Source organism: Oncorhynchus masou, chromosome 11, assembly GCF_036934945.1.
Source record: "Oncorhynchus masou masou isolate Uvic2021 chromosome 11, UVic_Omas_1.1, whole genome shotgun sequence".
Classification (NCBI taxonomy): Eukaryota; Metazoa; Chordata; class Actinopteri; order Salmoniformes; family Salmonidae; genus Oncorhynchus; species Oncorhynchus masou.
Window position 1 is genome coordinate 29748464 of NC_088222.1, and position 20789 is coordinate 29769252.

At 43.0% G+C, this 20789-nt stretch overlaps 1 protein-coding gene across 1 annotated transcript in view; it reads right to left on the bottom strand.

The window, feature by feature from the left end:
• The window catches only part of LOC135548472 (sacsin-like), a 41691-nt gene that overhangs the window by 11419 nt on the left and 9483 nt on the right, over positions 1–20789 (bottom strand). The window contains exons 5-7 of the mRNA XM_064978105.1: positions 17230–17376; positions 253–1681; positions 67–155 (exon numbers count right to left, since the gene is read on the bottom strand). Coding sequence (XP_064834177.1) covers positions 67–155; positions 253–1681; positions 17230–17376 — 1665 coding nt within the window. The remainder of the gene's footprint in view (positions 1–66; positions 156–252; positions 1682–17229; positions 17377–20789) is intronic.

The window sequence follows — 20789 nt, forward strand, 5'->3', positions numbered from 1 at the left end:
TGCAATTCCACATGATATCCAAAACCTTTCAAAATTTGTACAATATTGAACAATATATTATCTTACTTGTTTTAGCTAGTTGCCTCAAATGGTGGATGCTAGTGTCGCTGAGATCATCCGGCAGAAACAGGGCTTTGTAACCTGGCAGCAGCACTCTGAATGATGAGAAGACTAAATTGTTTATTGAAAAAAAGGCATGGATTATCCCTGTGAAAAATACTGCACTGTATATTTAGATTATTAAGAATTTACCTTGGAAATGAATCATTGTCAATAAGAGCAATGTCCTTCTCTTCATTTGTGAATGTCTTGAAAGTACCGTCGCTGAGAGGCAGCATCTTCAGATCCCTGAGGTTGTGGTATTTCTCATCGCTCAAGATGAACTGCAGCAGAGACCGTTTGTCATCGATGGAGAGGTTGGACATGGCATCTCTGCGGAGAACACCCCTTACAAGAGCTGGAGTCACCCATTTCAGAGTGTCACGGTTTGGGAAAGCCTGCTGGACAGCTCTGGAGACATGATCTGGGAAGGTGACAAGCTTTTCTCCTCCTGCAATCAAGGTCCTGGTCACGGCAGCCATCATTTCAGATGCCTTGGGGTCATTGGATGGACACACAGACTCGGCAGGAGAAACAAACTGTCTTTCGTCTTCAGCTAGAGAGAAGACAGCAGTGTTCTGTCTAAACAGACGTTGTAGAATGTCCTCTGCAATCCCATGCCATTTGTCTCTGGTCTGACTGAGGTCTGGCCAGATCTTGTACACAGCTGAGACGGGGAGTGTGGTGGTCTTGGCTAGGTTGGTGGCATCCTGCAGCATCAGGAGGTATGTGTGAGGGAGAACCTCCTTCACTAGCAGCTCGTTCCACATTGCAGCTTCATCATACTTCTGGTCTTCCTCCTGCCACTTGATGTGTCTTCTGTTGTCAGTGAGGCCGAAGCAGGCGTTCACATGGACCGGGAGTCCAGTCTTGTTGGAGTCGTTGTTAGGAAGGGGCAGGAAGCAGCTCAGTCTGCCCTCAGTCAGGACAGTCTCCTGGCCACACGGAAACGCCAAGTCAACATGAGGGCGGAAACTTAGCTTCTTGGCAAGTGAATCTAGCTTTGGTACATTTCCGTCTTTCATGCAACATGTTGTCACAAGCCACCTGGTCTTTGTCTGCTCCTTGTTGGAGGTAGAGGCGATGGTTTTGAAGCAGGTTGAGCCCTTGATGTTTGAATCACTCCTGGGCTTCAGAGTTGGATCAGCTGTGGGACTGGCTGAGGTCACTGAGAGCCGGGTGTTGACGGATCCGTTCGTGTTAATGTGCTGCAAAGAGACTGATGACACGTTCCTCAGGAACAGAGGGATTATGTCTGCATCTGCAATGAAGCTCTCGAAAAGCTGAACTACTTTGTGGTAGTCATACAGGTTATCTGAGATCTCTGAGGCCTCACTGCGCAGAGGAAACCTAAAGAGTGTCCCTTTAAAGTGCTGCTCCTCCTGGATGATGTCCTTCCATCTCTGGCCACTGACTAGTTCGACAACATCTCTGAATGGTTGGAACTGATCCTGCAGATTCAGGAGAGTTATCTGGTCTTCCTCGTTCTCCAGACACCACCGGAAGCCTCCATCCTCCTCAAACAGCTTGTCCTGAGCATCCAGGAAGCCCAGGTACTTGGAACTGAATATGGATGGCACATCTAGAAATGATCAGATGACCAGTATGAATGAAATGCTGTACATCGTCCTGTGTATAATATAGGTTTCCACACTACAGTGGGGCAAAAAAGTGGTATTACCACAATTTTCATCATAGGTACACTTCAACTATGACAGACAAAATGAGAAGAAAAAAATCCAGAAAATCACATTGTAGGATTTTTAATGAATTTATTTAGAAATTATGGTGGAAAATAAGTATTTGGTCACCTACAAACAAGCAAGATTTCTGGCTCTCACAGACCTGTAACTTCTTCTTTAAGAGGCTCCTCTGTCCTCCACTCGTTACCTGTATTAATGGCACCTGTTTGAACTTGTTATCAGTATAAAAGACACCTGTCCACAACCTCAAACAGTCACAATCCAAACACCACTATGGCCAAGACCAAAGAGCTGTCAAAGGACACCAGAAACAAAATCGTAGACCTGCACCGGGCTGGGAAGACTGAATCTGCAATAGGTAAGCAGCTTGGTTTGAAGAAATCAACTGAGGGAGCAATTATTAGGAAATGGAAGACATACAAGACCACTGATAATCTCCCTCAACCTGGGGCTCCACGCAAGATCTCACCCCGTGGGGTCAAAATGAACGGTGAGCAAAAATACCAGAACCACGCGGGGGGACCTAGTGAATGACCTGCAGAGAGCTGGGACCAAAGTAACAAAGCCTACCATCAGTAACACACTACGCCGCCAGGGACTCAAATCCTGCAGTGCCAGACATGTCCCCCTGCTTAAGCCAGTACATGTCCAGGCCCATCTGAAGTTTGCTAGAGAGCATTTGGATGATCCAGAAGAAGATTGGGAGAATATCATATGGTCAGATGAAACCAAAATATAACTTTTTGGTAAGGACAAAGAATGCTGAGTTGCATCCAAAGAAAACCATACCTACTGTGAAGCATGGGGGTGGAAACATCATGCTTTGGGGATGTTTTTCTGCAAAGGGACCAGGACGACTGATCCGTGTAGAGGAAAGAATGAATGGGGCCATGTATTGTGAGATTTTGAGTGAAAACCTCCTTCCATCAGCAAGGGCATTGAAGATGAAACGTGGCTGGGTCTTTCAGCATGACAATGATCCCAAACACACCGCCCGGGCAACGAAGGAGGGGCATCATAAGAAGCATTTCGAGGTCCTGAAGTGGCCTAGCCAGTCTCCAGATCTCAACCACATAGAAAATATTTGGAGGGAGTTGAAAGTCCATGTTGCCCAGCAACAGCCCCAAAACATCACTGCTCTAGAGGAGATCTGCATGGAGGAAAGGGCCAAAATACCAGCAACAGTGTGTGAAAAACTTGTGAAGACTTACTGAAAACGTTTGACCTCTGTCATTGCCAACAAAGGGTATATAACAAAGTATTGAGATACACTTTTGTTATTGACCAAATACTTATTTTCCACCATAATTTGCCAATAAATTCCTAAAAAAATCCTACAATGTGATTTTGTGGATTTTTTTTCTCATTTTGTCTGTCATAGTTGAAGTGTACCTGTGATGAAAATTACAGGCCTCTCATCTTTTTAAGTGGGAGAACTTGCACAATTGGTGGCTGACTAAGTACTTTTTTGCCCCACTGTATGAGGTTGGAATAATACTATGAAATTGTGAAAAGGATAATTCCCTTTAAGTGTAAGAGCTATTTGAAAAGACCACCTGAATTGTCAGCCTATTTTTCTGGTATGGAGTTTTGGCCTGCCTGGTGACATCACCAGTGTTAAATTAGTTAATAGACCAACAAGAAAGAGTTCCAAAACTCTGCCAATAACAACTAGTTTTACGTTTTCCCCTCCACAAATTCTTGCTTGAGAAATTGCTCTTTGCTAAGAAGCTGGTTTAGTTCATTTTTGACAATTTTAATTGAAAACAGTCACAGTGAGGTATTTAATTGTTACCCAGAAATTATATTGAGATGAAAACATCTGCATTTGACATTTAATAAAAAGCTGGCTATAAAGGAACATTTTAATTTAGCAATGGGCGGTATGGCTATATTTCCGTTATACCGGGATACAGTGGGAAGAAAAAGTATGTGAACCCTTTAGAATTACCTAGATTTCTGCATAAATTGGTATCTGATCTTCATCTAAGTCACAACAATAGACAAACACAGTCTGATTGAACTAATAACACACAAACAATGATCATTTCATGTCATGTCTTTATTGAACACACTGTATAAACATTCACAGTGCAGGTTGGAAAAAGTATGTGAACCTTTGGATTTAACATGAAATGGCGCCAACAGATGGATGCCTCGCTTCCATTCGCGTCTTTTACGTATTATTTCTTACATTTGTTGGATTCGGGCTAAACTTTGAACATTGAGATATTAAAGACATGATAGATCAGACGCATAGTATATAAAGGAGAGATCTGTAGAAAGACAGAGTGGCTGTGGAATGTGCTGGATGAACAGGAGAGAGATCACAGGATTGCTGTAGGGGAAGCAGATGGACATATGTGGATTAGGTAAAGGAGGGGTTGAGATCAGGTCAGATCAGATCACCTGAAGGGAGTAATAAGGGTTTAGGATCCTGTTACCCTCTTCCTGTCGAACCATAAGGTGTAAGGATCGGAGAGAAGGAGAAGTGTCCAAAGTGGGGTATATATACTTGTGATGGTGAGAACATGTTTTTGTCTGAATTACAGAAGAATTAAACTTGTTTAAGCTTCTCTGTTGTCCGTGAGATATTTACTCTGAAAAATTAGAACCTAACACATTGTTAACCCAGGAAATCTTAAGTCTTATTACATACAGCCGGGAAGAACTATTGGATATAAGAGTGACGTCAACTTACCAACATTACGACCAGGAATACTACTTTCCCGAAGCGGATCCTCTGTTTGGACCACAACCCAGGACAATGGACCTAATCCCAGAAGCAAACCCAAAACAACAGCGCCACAGAAGGGGAAGACGGAGCGGCCTCCGTAGACGTGCACATTGCCCACCGCTCCAGAGTATACTACTCGCCAATGTCTTGTCTCTTGACAACAAGGTAGATTAGAACAAGGGAAGAACAAGGGTTGCCTTCCAGAGAGACATCAGAGATTGTAACATTCTCTGTTTCACGGAAACATGGCTCTCTCGGGATATCTTGTCGGAATCAGTTCAGCCACGGAGCTTCTCCATGCATCGTGCTGACAGAGATGAACTTCTCTCTGGGAAGAGGAAGGGCGGTGATGTATGCTACATGATTAACGACTCATGGTTTAATTGTGATAACATACAGGAACTCAAGTCCTTCTGCTCACCGACTTAGAATTCCTTACAATCAAATGCCGGCCATATTATCTCCCAAGAGAATTCTCGTCAGTTATCCTCACAGCTGTGTACATTCCCCCTCAAGCAGAAACCACGATGGCCCTCAAGGAACTTCACTGGACTATATGTAAACTGAAAACCATATATCCTGAGTCTGCATGTAATGTAGCTGGGGATTTTAACAAAGCAAATTTGAGAACAAGGCTACCTAAATTCTAATCAGCATATTGATTGCACTACAAAGCATCCAGCAGCATACCACCCTGCATACCACTGCTGGCTTGCTTCTGAAGCTAAGCAGGTTTGGTCCTGGTCAGTCCCTGGATGAGAGACCAGATGCTGCTGGAAGTGGTGTTGGAGGGACAGTAGGAGGCACTCTTTCCTCTGGTCTAAAAAATATCCCAATGCCCCAGGCTAGTGATTGGCCTGTGAAGGGTACTGTCTTTCGGATGGTACGTTAAACGGGTGTCCTGACTCTCTGCGGTCATTAAAGATCCCATGGCACTTATCGTAAGAGTAGGGGTGTTAACCCTGGTGTCCTGGCTAAATTCCAAATCTGGCCATCAAACCATCAGAGTCACCTAATAACCCCCAGTTTACAATTGGCTCATTCATCCCACTTCTCTTCCCTGTAACTATTCCCCAGGTCGTTGCTGCAAATGAGAATGTGTACTCAGTCAACTTACCTGGTAAAATAATGGATAAATAAAAACTACTTTTTTGTCAGATGTCCTCGTCTTGTCCCGTGTATATATTTTTCCTAAACTTCAATATACTCTCCTGCAACCCGCCTCACCCAATGTGGTATGGATCTGCTATTTCCTAAAGTATTTTTCATTACTTTCGAACCGGGATCCACCAACAGAAGCTAGCCAGCTAACTAGCTACTAGCTAGTAGTCAGCTAACCACTGCTAGCGGTCAGCTAACTAGCTACTAGTCGGCTAACCACTGCTAGCGGTCATCAGCTAACCTCTACCTTGGAAATCTCTCGCCAGTTTTCACAACGCGATTCAAACCATAGCATACCGGACTTATTTTCTCTCCATATCCCAGGATTCCTACCGCAAGCTCTGAACCTTTTCACCTGGATCATCGCAGCTAGCTAGCTGCAATCAGAGTTGCTACTCCTGGCTAACGTGTCTGTCCCGAAGCAAGCACCAATTCGCCTGGAGATAGCCCATGCTAGGTCCATCTCCCGGCTAGCTGAAGAGGTCCATCAGCTACTCCTTGGGCTACAATACCTATTTTGGGCCCCTTTTACTACACGAAGCCCTGCTAATCCATCACAACTGGACTACCGACGTAACCTGCCCGAGGGTACTTTTTTGCAAAACACCCCTCCATCACGACGTCCCCTGAATGCCCATATCTGCTAGTCGCTAGCATATCGGACTGTTAGCTGAATAGGTCCATAGGCCAATTTCTTGGGCCACTATACCTATTTTGCCAATTGGAATGGGCACCTTTACTACACGGAACCCTACTAATCCATCACGGCTGGTTTGCCAACGGAACCGCACGAGGCGGCTCTGCACGAGCAGGCTCTGCACAAGGAGGCTACAACAGACTTCTTCCGTCACAACGTTTCTCTAAGGCCCTTCTGCTAGCTTGCTAGCCCCGGCCCGCTAGCTGTCTGAATCGCAGTGTTTCCAGCCAGGTTAACTACTCACTGGACCCCTATGATCACTCGGCTACAAATGCCTCTCCCTAATATCAATATGCCTTGTCCATTGCTGTTCTGGTTAGTGATTGTCTTATTTCACTGTAGAGTCTCTAGCCCTGCTCAATATGCCTTAGCTAAACCTTCAGTTCCACCTTCCACACATGCTGTGACATCACCTGGCTGGCTTAAATGATGTTTCTAGAGACAATACCTCTCTCATCATCACTCTATGCCTAGGTTTACCTCCACTGTATCCACATCCTACCATACCTTTGTCTGTACATTATGCCTTGAATCTATTCTATCGCGCCCAGAAACGTGTTCCTTTTACTCTCTGTTCTGAACGTACTAGACAACCAGATCTTATAGCTTTTAGCCGTAGCCTTATACTACTCCGGTGATGTAGAGATTAATCCAGGCCCAAAAGTGCCTAGCTCCACTCCCAATCCCCAGGTGCTCTCATTTGTTGACTTCTGTTACCTTAAAAGCCTTGGTTTCATGCATGTTAACATTAGAAGCCTCCTCCCCAAGTTTGCTTTATTCACTGCCTTAGCACACTCTGCCAACCCAGATGTCCTAGCCGTGTCTGAATCCTGGCTTAGGAGGACCACCAAAAACCCTGAAATTTCCATCACTAACTATAACATTTTCCGACAAGATAGAACTGCCAAAGAGGACGGAGTGGCAATCTACTGCAGAGATAGCCTGCAGAGTTCTGTCATACTATCCAGGTCTGTCCCCAAACAATTCGAGCTTCTACTTCTAAAAATCCACCTTTCCAGAAACAAGTCTCACCGTTGCCTCTTGCTATAGACCACCCTCTGCCCCCAGCTGTGCCCTGGACACCAAATGTGAATTGATTGCACACCATCTATCTTTAGAGCTTGTGCTGCTAGGTGACCTAAACTGGGACATGCTTAACACCCTCCTACAATTTAAGCTTGATGCCTCAATCTCACACAAATTATCAATGAACCTACCAGGTACAACCCCTCATAGGTATCATCATAACCAGCTTGCCCTCAAAATACACCTATGCTGTCTTCAACCAAGATCTCAGCGATCACTGCCTGCATCCGTAATGGGTCTGCGGTCAAACGACCACCACTCATCACTGTCGAACGCTCCCTAAAACACTTCAGAGAGCAGGACTTTCGAATCGACCTGGCCCGGGTATCCTGGAAGGATATTGACCTCATCCCGTCAGTAGAGGATGCCTGGTTATTCTTTAAAAGTGCTTTCATCACCATCTTAAATAAGCATGCCCCGTTCAAAAAAATTTGAACCAGGAACAGATATAGCCCTTGGTTCACTCCAGACCTGACTGCCCTTGACCAGCACAAAAACATCCTGTGGCATACTGCATTAGCATCAAACAGCCCCCGTGACATGCAATTTATCAGGGAAGTTAGGAACCAATGTAAACAAGCAGTTAGGAAAGCAAAGGCTAGCTTTTTCAAACAGTAGCACAAACTCAAAAAAGTTCTGGGACACTATCGTGGTTAATAAGAGCACCTCCTCCCAGCTGCTCACTGCACTGAGGCTAGGAAACACTATCACCATGATGAATCCACGATAATTGAGAATTTCAATAAGCATTTTTCTACATCTGGCTACCCCTACCCCAGTCAACTGCCCTGCACCCCCCACAGCAACTCGCTCAAGTCTCCCCCATTTCTCCTTCACCCAAATCCAGATAGCTGATGTTCTGAAAGAGCTGCAAAATCTGGACCCCTATAAATTGGCAGGGCTAGACATTCTGGACTCTCTCTTTCTAAAATTATCTGCCGAAATTGATGCAACTCCTATTACTAGCCTGTTCAACCTCTCTTTCGTATCGTCTAAGATCCCCAAAGATTGGAAAGCTGCCGCGGTCATCCCACTCTTCAAAGGGAGAGACACTCTAGACCCAAACTGATACAGACCTATATCCATCCATTCTAAGGTCTTTGAAAGCCAAGTTAACAAACAGATCACCGACCATTCTGAATCCCACCGTACCTTCTCCGCTATGCAATCTGGCTTCCGAGCCGGTCATGGGTGCACCTCAGCCACGCTCAAGGTCCTAAACGAGACAATACTGTGCAGCCGTATTCATCGACCTGGCCAAGGCTTTCGACTCTGTCAATCACTACATTCTTATCGGCAGACTCGACTGCCTCGCCTGGTTCACCAACTACTTCTCAGAGTTCAGAGTGTCAAATTGGAGGGCCTGTTGTCCGGACCTCTGGCAGTCTCTATGGGGTTGCCACAGGGTTAAATTCTCGGGGCGACTCTCTTCTCTGTATACATCAATGATGTCGCTCTTGCTGATGGTGATTCTCTGATCCACCTCTACGCAGACGACACCAATCTGTATACTTCTGCTCTTCAACAGATCGCTGCCCACACCTGCCCACCCGTCCATCATCACTACTCTGGACGGTTCTGACCTAGAATATGTGGACAACTACAAATACCTAGGAGTCTGGTTAGACTGTCAACTCTCCTTCCAGACCCACATTAAGCATCTCCAATCCAAAATTAAATCTAGAATCGGCTTCCTATTTCGCAACAAAGCATCCTTCACTCATGTTTCCAAACATACCCTCGTAAAACTGACTATCCTACCGATCCTCGACTTCGGCAAAGTCATTTACAAAATAGCATCCAACACTCTACTCAACAAATTGGATGCAGTCTATCACAGTGCCATCCATTTTGTCACCGTTGGCTGGCCCTCGCTTCATACTCGTCACCAAACCCACTGACTCCAGGTCATCTACAAGTCTTTGCTAGGTAAAACCCCGCCTTATCTCAGTTCACTGGTCACCATAGCAGCACCCACCCGCAGCACGCGCTCCAGAAGGTATATTTCACTGGTCACCCACAAAGCCAATTCCTCCTTTGGCCGCCTTTCCTTCCAGTTCTCTGCTGCCAATGACTGGAACGAATTGCAAAAATCACTGAAGTTGGAGACTCATATCTCCCTCACTAACTTCAAGCACCAGCTGTAAGAGCAGCTCACAGATCACTGCATCTGTAAATAGCGCATCCAACTACCTCATCCTCATCCCCATACTGTATTTATTTATTTTGCTCCTTTGCACCACAGTATCTCTACTTGCACATTCATCTTCTGCACATCTATCACTCCAGTGTTTAATCGCTATATCGTAATTACCTCGCCACTATGGCCTATTTTATTGCCTTATCTTACCTCATTTGCACACACTGCATATATACACATATACTTTTTCTTCCTACTGTATTATTGACTGTATGTTTGTTTATTCCATGTGTAACTCTGTGTTCTTGCATGTGTCGAACTGCTTTGCTTCATCTTGGCCAGGTCGCAGTTGTAAATGAGAACTTGTTCTCAACTAGTTGAATAAAGGTATAAAGGTGAAATAAAAAAATAAAAACATGCGGGAGTAATACACTCGATCACTGCTACTCTAACTTCCTCCCCCGCCCTACCGTCGGCAAATCAAACCACGACGCCATCTTGCTCCTACATGCTTATAGGCAGATACTCAAACAGGATGTACCAGTGACTAGAACAATTCAACGCTGCTCTGACCAATCGGAATCCACGCTTCAAGATTGCTTTGATCATGCGGACTGGGATATGTTCCGGTCAGCCTCAGATAACATTGATCTATACGCTGACTCGGTGAGTGAGTTTATAAAGAAGTGCATCGGAGATGTTGTACCCACTGTGACTATTAAAACCTACCCTAACCAGGAACTGTGGATGGATGGCAACATTTGCGGAAAACTGAAAGCGTGAACCACCGCATTTAACCATGGAAAGAGGTCTGGGTATATGGCTGAATATAAACAGTGTAGTTATTCCCTCCGCATGGCAATCAAACAGGTGAAATGCCGGTTCGGGGACAAAGTGGAGTCACAATTCAATGGCTCAGACATGAGACGTATGTGGCAGGGTCTACAGGAAATCAAGGACTAAAAAAATAAAACCAGCCACGTCATAGTCACCGACTTCAGGCTTCCAGACAAACTAAACAACTTCTTTGCCCACTTTGAGGATAATACAGTGCCACCATCACGCCCCACTAACAAGGACTGCACTCCCCCCCCTTCTCTGTGGCCGACGTGAGTAAAACATTTAAACGTGTTAACGCTTGCAAGGCTGCGGGCTCAGGCGGCATCCCTAGCCACGTCCTCATAGCATGCACTGACCAGCTGCCTGGAATGTTTACGGACATATTCAATCTCTCCCTATCCCAGTATGCCGTCCCCACATGCTTCAATATGGCCGCCACTGTTCCTGTACCCAAGAAGGCAAAAGTAACTGAACTAAATGACTACCGTCCCGTAGAACTCACTTCTGTCATCATGAAGTGATTAGAGAGGCTAGTTCAGGATCATATCACCTCCACCTTACCTATCACCCTAGACACTTCAATTTGCTTACTGCCCCAATAGGTCCAACGACGATTCAATCGCCATAACTCTGCCCTATTCCATCTGGACAACAGTAATACCTATGTAAGAATGCGGTTAATTGACTGGAGCTCAGTGTTCAACACCATTGTCCCCTCCAAGCTCATCATTAAGCTTGAGGCCCTGGTCTCAACTCCACCCTGTGCAACTGGGTTCTGGACTTCCTGACGGGCCACCCCCAGGTGGTAAGGGTAGGTAACAACACATCCGTCACGCTGATCCTCAACACAGGGGCCCCTCAGTGGTGCGTGCTCAGTCCCCTCCTGTACTCCCTGTTCACGCATGACTGCACGGCCCGTCAAAACTCCATCACTAAGTTTCCCGATGACATAACAGTGGTAGGCCTGATCACTGAAAACGACGAGACAGCCAAAAGGGAGGAGGTCAGAGACCTGGTCGTGTGGTGCAAGGACAACAACTTCTCCCTCAATGTGATCAAGATAAAGGAGTTGATTGTGGACTACAGGAAAAGGAGGACTGAGCATGCCCCCATTCTCATCGACAGAGCTGTAGTGGAGCAGGTTGAGGGCTTCAAGTTCCTTGGTGTACACATCACCAACAAACTAACATGGTCCAAGCACACCAAGACAGTCGTGAAGAGGGCACAACAAAACCTATTCCCCATCAGGAGACTGAAAAGATTTGGCATGGGTCCTCAGATCCTCAAGAGGTTCTACAGCTGCACCATCAAGAGCATCCTGACTGGGTGCATCACTGCCTAGTATGGCAACTGCCTGGCCTCCGACCGCAAGGCACTAGAGGGTAGTGTGTAAGGCCCAGTACATCACTGGGGCCAAGCTTCCTGCCATCCAGGACCTTTATTACCAGGCGGTGTCAGAGGGCCCTAAAAATTGTCAAAGACTCTAGCCACCCTAGTCATAGACTGTTCTCTCTGCTACCGCATGACAAGCAGTACCGGAGCGCCATGTCTAGGTCCAAGAAGCTTCTAAACAGCTTCTACCCCCAAGCCACAAGACTCCTGAACATCTAATCAAATGGCCACCCAGACTATTAGCATTGCACACCCCCCCCCCTTTTAGACCGCTGATACTCTCTAACAATGCAGTTTAAAATTAAAATAAGAAATAAAAGTAACAAGAAATTAAAGAGCAGCAGTAAAACAACAATAGCGAGACTACAGTGGGGCAAAAAAGTATTTAGTCAGCCACCAATTGTGCAAGTTCTCCCACTTAAAAATATGAGAGAGGCCTGTAATTTTCATCTTAGGTACACTTCAACTATGACAGACAAAATGAGAAAAAAAATCCAGAAAATCACATTGTAGGATTTTTAATGAATTTATTTGAATTTATTTCATGAATGATTTTTAATTTATTTATTTATGGTGGAAAATAAGTACTTGGTCACCTACAAACAAGCAAGATTTCTGGCTCTCACAGACCTGTAACTTTTTCTTTAAGAGGCTCCTCTGTCCTCGTTACCTGTATTAATGGCACCTGTTTGAACTTGTTATCAGTATAAAAGACACCTGTCCACAACCTCAAACAGTCACACTCCAAACACCACTATGGTCAAGACCAAAGAGCTGTCAAAGGACACCAGAAACAAAATTGTAGACCTGCACCAGGCTGGGAAGACTGAATCTCCAATAGGTAAGCAGCTTTGTTTGAAGAAATCAACTGTTGGAGCAATTATTAGGAAATGGAAGACATACAAGACCACTGATAATCTCCCTCGATCTGTGGCTCCACGCAAGATCTCACCCCATGAGGTCAAAATGATCACAAGAACGGTGAGCAAAAATCCCAGAACCACACGGGGGGACCTAGTGAATGACCTGCAGAGAGCTGGGACCAAAGTAACAAAGCCTACCATCCGTAACACACTACGCCGCCAGGGACTCAAATCCTGCAGTGCCAGATGTGTCCCCCTGCTTAAGCCAGTACATGTCCAGGCCCGTCTGAAGTTTGCTAGAGAGCATTTAGATGATCCAGAAGAAGATTGGGAGAATGTCATATGGTCAGATGAAACCAAAATATAACTTTTTGGTAAAAACTCAACTCGTCGTGTTTGGAGGACAAAGAATGCTGAGTTGCATCCAAAGAACACCATACCTACTGTGAAGCATGGGGGTGGAAACATCATGCTTTGGGGCTGTTTTTCTGCAAAGGGACCAGGACAACTGATCCGTGTAAAGGAAAGAATGAATGGGGCCTTGTATCGTGAGATTTTGAGTGAAAACCTCCTTCCATCAGCAAGGGCATTGAAGATGAAACGTGGCTGGGTCTTTCAGCATGACAATGATCCCAAACACACCGCCTGGGCAGCGAAGGAGTGGCTTCGTAAGAAGCATTTCAAGGTCCTGGAGTGGCCAGTCTCCAGATCTCAACCCCATAGAAAATCTTTAGAGGGAGTTGAAAGTCCCTGTTGCCCAGCAACAGCCCCAAAACATCACTGCTCTAGAGGAGATCTTCAAGCAGGAATGGGCCAAAATACCAGCAACAGTGTGTGAAAACCTTGTGAAGACTTACAGAAAACATTTGACCTCTGTCAATGCCAACAAAGGGTATATAACAAAGTATTGAGATACACTTTTGTTATTGACCAAATACTAATTTTCCACCATAATTTGGAAATAGATTCATTAAAAAATCCTACAATGTGATTTTCTGGATTTTTGTTTTTCTCATTTTGTCTGTCATAGTTGAAGTGTACCTATGATGAAAATTGCAGGCCTCTCATCTTTTTAAGTGGGAGAACTTGCACAATTGGTGGCTGACTAAATACTTTTTTGCCCCACTGTAATACATCAATTAACTGGTGCCCTTGCACATTGACTCGATACCGGTACCCTCCTGTATATAGTCTCACTATTGTTATTTTACTGCTACTCTTTAATTTCTTGTTACTTTTATTTCTTATTCTTTTATTTTTTACTGCATTGTTGGTTAGGGGCTTGTAAGTTACTACTGTTGTATTTGGCACATGTGACTAAAATTTGATTTGACATATCTTACATTACTCATATCATATGTATATACTGTATTTTATACCATCTATTGCACCTTGCCTATGCTGCTCGGCCATTGCTCATCCATATATTTATATGTACTTATTCTCATTCACCCATGTGTCTTTAGTATCATTAAAGGTGAAGACTTATTTTATCAAATCAATTCTCTAATTATCATTACCTAATTACACTAATCATGTAAATTTAAGTAACTAGGAAGTCAGGGCACCACGGAAAATGTTCAGATTAAAGTTATAATTTTCAGAATATAACTCTTCAGATATTTTAATATATTTTAATTAGTCTTCTATTAATTAATTATTATTATTACCTTTGTCAGTCTCATCTGAACATCATAAATTGTTGGTTATCTGCACGAAACCCAGCCTTTACTATAAATCGTCCTTACACCAATTGGCTCATTTATTTAATTACTAACTAATTAAATAATTACAGAATATACAATACATAATAACATTATACCATCCCTAGTGGACTAAACAAAAACAGTTTGGTTATAAGACACTAGATTCAGTGAAGAGAAGGGGTTTTGGAAGGAAGGCTAAGGAACATGGGTCTCTATTGGACCTGGGAAGCTATTCTTACATATGCCACTAACAATAGCTCATTCGGAAAAGCAATGCATTGTATTTATGTGAAGCTGGTTTCGATTGTTGAGTTGGTGATGTGAGGCTCTAGTTTGCCCAGTCTATGTCGCCATGTTCTTTGTGGAATCTTCCGGGTCATCGTGTGAGAGGTTCACGTTGTCTGAGAGGTTCATCTCACTCTGGAGATTCGTCTACGTCAGTCAGTGTTCTCGTATTAGATTTGCTACCTTTCCAGCTACAGTCTGTTAGGCTGTCATCTAGGACTCACTTCTTGAGCGATCATTAGTTCAGAGTTCATACCATTTCACGTGTATAGTAAGCTCCCACGTTTCCTGGCCTGTATTGTTGACATTAGAATTAGCCCTTTTAAACGTGAGGACAAATCCTTGCGGTATTCGGAACTTGAGTGACTTTTTGTTATGTAGAGGGGATATTAAACTGTTCTCCACCACAGCTCACGCTGGGGTTTGTTTAGTTCAACATGAATTGGGTCACTGGGGCTCTTATAGAAATGTAGAAATAATTTCCAACCAATGCCAATTCACTTGGGTGTGGCTACTGACTTAGTTAAACTTTACAGGGAAGACGATTTTCTAATTTTAAAAGTTATCATTTCGCAAATAGTTTCATCTTTACTCATTTATTTTATACAATAATTAGATGCAAACCTCATAACTGAGGGACCTGTATGAACAGAGTTTGGGTAATGTAGCTGTATTGCCTATCATGAGGTCACAAACATGAAACAAAATGGACTGGGTCGTAGCTGGCTTCTCCACCGACCGTTTACACATTCTCCAAAATAGGAGTAGTTGTTCAATTCTCAAATTCTGGGACGTAGTAAAATTGGGCGGGAGAATCCCTTTGTCTTACTGTGAAACACTCTCTCAATTGCATGGTCAGGGAGTCTCTCTGTGGTATTTATGACGTGGTTGTAAGGTCGTAAAACTGCCCGTAAAACTTACTTGTTAGATATTACTGCACTGTTGGAACTAGAAGCACAAGCATTTCGCTACAATCGCATTAACATCTGCTTACCATGTGTACATTACTAATACAATTTGATTTGAACAGGTTGACCCTCCTTTGGCAGCAATAACCTCAACCAAACGTTTTCTGTAGTTGCAGATCAGACCTGCAAAAAGGTCAGGAGGAATTTTTCCTCTTTCCAAAACTGTTTCAGTTCCACAATATTCTTGGGATGTCTTGTGTGAACTGCTCAAGGTCATGCCACAGCATCTCAAATCAGGTTGAGGCCAGGAATGACTGGGCCACTCCAGAAGGCGTATTTTCTTCTGTTCAAGCCATTCTGTTGTTGATTTACTTCTGTCTACTTTTCTGTTTACTGTTCTGTTTACTTTTGTTGTCCTGTTGCATCACCTAATTTTTGTTGAGCTTCAATTGGCGGACAGATAGCCGTACATTCTCCTGCAAAATGTCTTGATAAACTTGGGAATACATTTTCCCGTCAATGATAGCAAGCTGAAATAATTTCCTGAGGCAGCAAAACAGCCCCAAACCATGATGCTCCCTTCACCATAGTTTACAGTTGGGATGAGGTTTTGATGTTGGTGTGCTGTGCCTTTTTTCTGCACACACAGTGTTGTGAGTTCTTTCCAAACAACCCAACTTTAGTTTAATCTGAATATTTTGGAACATCCAGGTGCTCTTTTGCGAACTTCAGATGTTGAGCAATGTTCTTTTTGGACAGCAGTGGCTTCTTCCATGGTGTCCTCCCATGAACACCATTCTTGTTTGATGTTTTACGTATTGCAGACTCGTCAGCAGAGATTTTAAAATGTTCCAAAGATTTCTGTAAGTCTTTAGCTGACACTCTAGGATTTTTCTTAAGCTCATTGAGCATTCTGCGCTGTGCTCTTGCAGTCATCTTTGCAGGAAGGCCACTCTTAGGGAGAGTAGCAACAGTGTTGAAATTTCTCCATTTGTAGACAATTTGTCTTACTGTGGACTGACTCTTGGAAATACTTTTGTAACCCTTTCCAGCTTTATTCATGGCAGCAATTCTTAATCTTAGGTTCTTCTGACATCTCTTTTGTTCGAGGCACGGTTCACGTCAGGCAATGCTTCTGGTGAATAACAAACTCAAATGTAGTGAGTTTTTTTTAATGGGGCAGGGCAGCTCAAACCAAAATCTCCAATCTCGTCTCATTGATTCGACTCCAGGTTAGTTGACTCATGACTCCAATTAGCTTTTGGAGAAGTCATTAGCCTAGTGGTTAACATAACTTAAACATTCACAGTGTAGGTTGGAAAAAGAATGTATTCAATATAGACAAGAAAAATACAATAATTTGTGTGTTATTAGTTTAAGCACACTGTGTTGGTCTATTGTTGTGACTTAGATGATGATCAGGTCAAATTGTATGTAAAATGTATGCAGAATTCCAGGTAATTCCAAAGGGTTCACATACTTGTTCTTGTCACTGTAGATCCATGCGCTGTGTTATGGATTTTAGCATATCAACCACACCTTGTGAAATACAGTAGCTATTGCATGCTCATTGTTTGATTCTTTATTGTGATAAAAATACTTTGGGGGTCACCTGTCATGTGGTAGACAGAGTTGAATCCGATCCCAAACCTGCCAACTTTGTTTGGGTCTTTGCGTTTGATGCTCCGGCCTGTGGTCGTGATTCCCTCCCAGTCCTCTGCTGTGAACTCTGCATTGTTGAAGGCATACAGTGCAGGACCTGGTCACAGACAGAACTACAGTCAGTTATTCATACACATTAGGATCTGCTGACAGAAAAGACAACAGTCAGATATTCATATACTGTAATGTTCTGTATTTATTTTCTTAGTCAACCTTGTGTTCTGTTTCTTTGTGTTCTTGAACGTAGCCCTGTCTCTCATTTTTGTTCATTGATTTCACCTGTGTTAGTTACTCACCTGGTCTCATCAACTCCTTACTTAGTTCAATTCATTCCGTTCGTGCCTTTGTGAGGTATTGTTCGTTTTGACTCATTTTGACTCCTTTTCCTAGCTCATTTGTGAGAACCAGTTAGCCTTCAGTCCTTGCTTTGATTCACCTGCCTGTTTGCCTACCTGTGTATGACCATTGCCTGCCTATGACCACAATTCCTACCTTCTGCGTAGGTGAAATAAACACCTGCCGCACTCTGCACGTGAATCTACACCTTTTTCTCCCTAAGTATTCATTACATATACATTAGGACCTGCTGACAGACATGACAACAGTCCAATATACCAATATTTTTTATTCAACCAAATCAAGTGATGGGGCACCGCTACACCAGATTGAAAAGTACTGGGGCAAGTGCCAGGTTTACGCATTACATTGTTGGGAGCATATAAAGTGTGGTACTTTTTCCCCCTAATGCCAGCTTGCCACACATTTGCTGGCGGCCCTGTGTGAGCCAGAGAGAGAATGTTTCCTGATGCTCAGGGCAAGTGACCACTAATATTTCTGCATTCCAGCATGATGATTAAAATTCTAAATCAGAGCGGTATACTATAAATGAGATTTGACGAGTTAGCGAGATAACTTTGGTCCACTCGGTGTTCAACTCTAGACCAGTGGCTCAACTTTTAGCCAGGTACATTTCTATGGCAACAAATCCTTCAGAACTAACCTGCTCCAGGGTAGGCTAAGGGCTAACTCCATTTATCCTGAATGAAGGACCATTGAAATTCCATTTGAGGAAGACGACTGACCTCCCTCTAGGGGCGCAAATTTTTGGATGAAAAATTGTTTTAAACAAGATATTTCATCATCCCCTTCATTTGAGGAAGACGACTGACAAAATATTGTAATGTTTTTTTTGTGTTAAAAAAATAGTCATGTTAAAATACCTATCACATTACACATTTAGTAATGACAAAATGCATTTGAAACTTCAGCACAGTATTACTTTTGTATGAATGAATACAATTATTTTATCGATAGGAGTGTGAAAAAAGGTGCTCGTGTACTTATCAATGCACCAAAGCTAACAAAAAAGACAGCATTAACAATACGTAATAAGTTAAAAAAATAGTCATGTTAAAATACCTATCACATTACACATTATTAATGACAAAATGCATTTGAAACTTCAGCACAGTATTACTTTTGTATGAATGAATAAAAACATGTTATAAATAAAAATTTGTCCTACACAAATAATATTTTTTGAAAAACTAATCCGAAGCTCTTCAAAGTTAAATATATAAATAAAATCTATTTCACACCATAGCCTGCTGAATCTTCAAGATGACTTTTTTTTCATTTTGATTTCAGTACAAATTAAAAAGTGGCACTGACTTACCCATGAATTGACGTTTCAATTTAGAGTTTGGCATTCGACTAGCCACGTGCGACATGAACGAGCAGTTACTGCCCAGGCTTGAGTAAGCGGCAGGTACACAATCAATATCCACCTTCATAACATGGATGAAGCCTGAGCTGGAATGTGAAGCAAACAGAAGCTGGCTAGCTTTAAAATACCTGAGTAGATCTAGCTTGCATAGTAGTATACACATGAATCTGGGCATGTTGCCCTGCTGTTGATCTGATGATGTGGAAAACCCTTACGACATTTGCTGCCTAGCAGTCAGCATGCAATGAGACCAAGTCAGCCTCAGACATATAGATTGACCTGTATTTTATTAATTTCTGATGTATTCATTAGTGTTGTAGTGTAATGTTGAAGTAAAATGGACATTTCATAAAACACTGTTAAAGAGAAAATTCAGCATGTTGGCCGTCTAATCAACAGTGAGCCCTTGTAATGTAAGGTTCAATTTCAAGTTTTTTATTTTGGGTCGTTCCATATGATTTCAATCACTTTGACTGCATCCCTTGTGATTTTAAAGAAACCTTTCATACGTACAATGCATTTGGAAAGTATTGTTACATTACAACCTTTATTCTAAAATGGATGAACAAAATAAATATTCCTCAATCTACACACAATACCCGACAAAGACAAAACAGGTTTAGACATTTTTGCAAATGTATAAAAAATAAAAAACAGAAATACCTTATTTACATAAGTATTCAGACCCTTTGCTATGACACTCGAAATTGAGCTCAGGTGCATCCAGTTTCCATTGATCATCCATGTTTCTACAACTTGATTCCACTTGTGGTAAATTCAATTGATTGGACATGATTTGGAAAGGCACACACCTGTCTATATAAGTTGACAGTCCTTGTCAGAGCAAAAACCAAGCAATGAGGTCGAAGGAATTGTCCATAGAGCTCCAAGACAGGATTGTGTCGAGGCACAGACCTGGGTAAGGGAACTAAAACATTTTTGCAGCTTTGAAGGTCCCCAAGAATACAGTGGCCTCCATCATTCTTAGATAGAAGAAGTTTTGAACTACCAAGACTCTTCCTAGAGCTGGACTCCCGCCCAAACTGAGCAATCGGGGCAGAACGGCCTTGGTCAGGGAGTCGACCAAGAACCCGATGTTCACTCTGACACAGCTCCACCTCTGTGGAGATGGTTGTCATTCTGGAAGGTTCTCCCATCTTTACAGCACTCAACCAATCAGGCCTTTATGGTAGAGTGGACAGACAAAAGCCAATCCTCAGTAAATGGCACATGACAGCCCGCTTGGAGTTTGCCAAAAAGCATCTAAAGGACTCAGCAGCAGGGACTGGGAGAATAGTCAGGATTGAGGAAAAGACGAAAGGAGCAAAGTTGCAGACACTTGTAATATTTTTTCTATTAATAAATATTTGTATCTACACTGACTCATTTTATTCCTGACACTTGTTATTTACATGTCTGTTCATAGACACATTGCATTGTGATTTACTTTCAGAAGCAAGACAAATGTTTGTGTGCTGAAAAAGCTGTTGTCATTTCTTCATCTCAATACAAGGTGTTTCATGTGCTGGCAATGTAGCTTTGTGGCTTTCTTCTACCTGTGCGGTATAGTTCAATCTAAATTAATGTACAAAGACATCATAGAATCAGGTTTAATTTTATTAAGATGAAAACGGTACATTTTAGTACTTTGGTTGACAGTGCACACAAATAACTGAGTCTATATGCATCCATCAAGGCGTGCATGAGCATTCCAAATAAAGGCCTATTCTACATGATTTGCTGGCGTTGGGTTGAGTTGTCCTCGCCTAACTATGTCTTCCTGC